This window comes from Silene latifolia, chromosome 4 (assembly GCF_048544455.1).
Source record: "Silene latifolia isolate original U9 population chromosome 4, ASM4854445v1, whole genome shotgun sequence".
Lineage (NCBI taxonomy): Eukaryota > Viridiplantae > Streptophyta > Magnoliopsida > Caryophyllales > Caryophyllaceae > Silene > Silene latifolia.
Genome location: NC_133529.1, coordinates 35,130,348 through 35,133,895, shown reverse-complemented (window position 1 = coordinate 35,133,895; position 3,548 = coordinate 35,130,348). Strand labels below are relative to the sequence as shown.

Genomic DNA, 3,548 nt, shown 5'->3' with positions numbered 1-3,548 from the left:
TAAATTTAAGGAGTAAAAATGGAAAAACAAATCAAATCAGGTATCTGAAATCTCAAATGCTATTCTAGGTAACATTTCATTTTATGTAGCTTATTTGGTTAAATAATTTATTTGTCAAACGCTTACAAAAAAAATAAAATGCATGCCAAACGAAATTTTGAGTCAAATAAAACCTACTTTAAAAATCGGATTTTAAATGTATCAACCAAAATTGCTAAGAGTATTGAAAATAAAATCTCTAAAGATCATCGTGATTTTATAATATATTTGGTCAGAGAGAGAAGGTATATAGCATTGCTCATCTAACATTCTAACATGTGGATGTCAAAAGATGATGTGGTACTACACTTTAATTAATTAGTTTGATATTATAAGCGCTTAGATCAACCGTTAAATACTTGTTTTAACTTAATTAGAATTTTTGGGTTTGAGCGCCTTTAAATGCAACAATAATGTTAAATCTTACGGGGAGAGTCTTGCCACCCTAATGGCCATAACCGGCTCGACTATGAACTGTACCGAATGGTTACACAAAAAAAAAAAAATTTAGTTTAATGTAGGTCCAATTAGAAAAAGAATAACATCAAAAGTTAAAACGCCTCTGCTATTTGTTCTGTGAAAGTACAAAATTTATTCGGTTCATCTGAATTAAACATAAAAAAAAATTGACACTATATTAAGCAGGGTTATGGCCACGGGTCACCCTTCGACTATTATTGCTATAAGTCTATACATACCTAAGCAAATGTAAATATTTACGTAAACAACAACAAAGCTTTCTAACCAAAGTGGCTTGGGTGTAGTGGAGTTTGAAATCTTTCAAAAGCGTTGCAAATGGCGAATCGAGAGGTTCCTGTTCGACTCACTCACGTGAGTCTTTGCGATTCACTGTCATCCTAAAGGATGTCTTTACATGACACACGTGGTTTGCGGGGGTATTGCGTGTATGTTGGGGATTCAACCCCTCGTCACCCAAAAAAAAAAAAACAAAGCTTTCTAATGGGTCAATCAAGAGCCAAAAAAAAATAGTTGAATGTTGTGACATAATCTTACAATTAATTCATAGTATATGAATAGTTTTCTGATTAAGGGCAGTATATCTCCATCTCTCCTTCTCAACAAAATCAGCATCTAAGAACTTTGCAACAAATTCCCAAACTCTATACACATCTTCAAAATTTGTTAAGAAACCAAGAGTTACCGTAACAACTGTAATTTCATTTTTTACCTTTTCACTTCTCTTCCCTTTAAAGCTTTTCACTTCCCTTTCTTTCTTCTTCTTCTTATCCATAACTTTATTTCTTTCATCTTCATATCGATCCGAGAACCATAAATGCTTTAAGCAACCATATCCAAGTGAAATCCCATTTCTATCAGCAAGTTTTTGTACTAGCAATGGATCAACTTTTTCGCCTTTCCAATCGTAAACATTGAATGCAAAGGCCGGTCCTCTATCGAATCTCACCCTAGGACCGTAAACTTGGATTAGTTGAACATTTTTATCCGCATGAGGGTGATTAAGAGCTAACAATGCATTTGCTATCCAATTCACTAGACACCTAGTCCTAGTACTAATTAGAGCTAGTCCTAGTGAATCGGCATGGTCCAATGCCTTACACTCGATAATATCACATTGACCAGTATTAGAAATTTCACTTTGGTGACCTGAGTTTTCCTGGTCATCGAGGGTTGTACTTGTACCCTCATGATGACTATTGTCAATCAGGGTAACAATCCCTCGAGTAGACCAAAAATTGGATTGGTTTAATACCGAGGGATTCGATTTCTTGACTAGTAGGCAAGCGAACCCGGATGGATCATCACCAAAAACCTTATAAAATGTACAAATTAGAAAATCGGGTTGAAATAAGGATAAACCTAAGGTGTCCATATCTTTAGGACCAAGTGAAGTAGCATCAAGCAACACATGCCAACCATTTTCCCTTGCCATACTCATCCATTGATAAGAGTATCTTGCTCCACTAATTCTTGATTGAATTGGAAAAACAAACAACCCTTTATTTAATTTCTTCTTTTTATTATTATTAATGCCATTATTATTATTACCATTTCCTAACACCATTTCCTCTAATTTCTTACAATGAATCTTCAACTTAGGCCACTTGAATTCGGCCTTCGAAACTCGAGCTCCCCTGTTCTTGGAGCTCTCAATCATGGCTTCAACCGCTTCATTTTCATGATCATAAACAGTTACAAGTTTTTTGTTAGACTTAAAAGGGTAAGACTCACCAACAACCCGAAACGCAGTCGTTTGGGTAGCTGTATAGTACATGGAGTAATCATCTTCTAATATGTTTAAGTACTTCATAATTCTTCTCTTAAGCTTAGACTCAAAACTTGTCTCAATTTCACCACAAGAGGGTTCCTTTGCCTTGTGTGAAACCTCAAAACGACCTAGTTTTGGTCGCGGTCGAGTTGTCATAGATGAAGATGATGCTACAAACTCTTGGTCATCATCACCTTGTTGTTGAGTATAGGAGAAGAGGGCATGTCCAAAGTAATCAAGGGTAATATTGGAAGATTTTGAAAGATGTGGATAGTCGATAGCGCGAATTTGATCAACTTCAACAGTATTAAGGTATTGAGGAAAGGAAGAAGTGAATCTTCTAAAGGATTGTTGTAAAGTAGGGAGAGATTCAGGGTTTGTGAATTGAGTATGAGGGTAAAGTGAGGTAATTGTGGCAGTTGCAAAATCATATTGAAATGTTGATGAATTTGTTGTAATATTTGTTGAAGTTTGATGATCTAAGGAATTTGGATAGCTTAAGAGAGGAGTAAAACAACAATAATGGCATTTGCAAGATGATTTTATGACTTCTTTTACATTTGGAGTTGTCATGTTTTTGGTTGCTTCTTTGCTCTATTCATGACTTATATACTTATATGTAAAATCTAATAAGCATTCATCCTAGGTGTATTCCCTCTTTTATTGGGTATGTTATACCAACTTAAATCCTCTTAATTTTCTAGCGGCAGTTATGATTTTATTCTAGAACGATTTAAAGATTACAATTTTACGTAATGAATGATGGTGTGAGAGAAATAATTTACGAAGTAGTATTAAATTAAAGTTGTTAGAGAAAATGAACAAAAAATGGAGAAAATGAACCGAAAGAATTCTACTTTCCTACCTTACAACAAGGAGAATTGTTTTCAAAATAGGTTGCTACTTCTTTGATTCTAATGTAAAATATAAGAATATTACACGAAAGAATTGGAAAAAAACAACACTACGAAAACTATCATATTTCAAATTAGTAATCGTTTTTATTAGTATATGCTTATTGTTTTTATTTGACTTTTATGATATTATATTTTCTGAATGTTACAATCATTTATAAATATCACATAAGTGTAAGTTAACAAGTTGGTCTCTCATGTCCAATGGCGGATTTAGGGAGGGCTAATAGGGGCGTTCGACCTCGTTTGTTATTGAAATTTTCAAATTTGTTAGTTAAAATTTTTTGTTTTTTTCGAGGTTTATTTTAGACCATTATCAGTTCACCTTTAATAAAATTTTCCGTCCC

General features: G+C 33.8%; 1 protein-coding gene across 1 annotated transcript; it reads right to left on the bottom strand.

Annotated features, from left to right (window-relative positions):
• Window positions 1–993: 993 nt before the first annotated feature.
• On the bottom strand, window positions 994–3,180 carry LOC141653418 (molybdenum cofactor sulfurase-like). Its single transcript, XM_074461180.1, has one exon. The coding sequence runs from the start codon at window positions 2,858–2,860 to the stop codon at window positions 1,061–1,063; it is 1,800 nt and encodes a 599-aa protein (XP_074317281.1). The 5' UTR covers window positions 2,861–3,180; the 3' UTR covers window positions 994–1,060.
• Window positions 3,181–3,548: the final 368 nt, after the last annotated feature.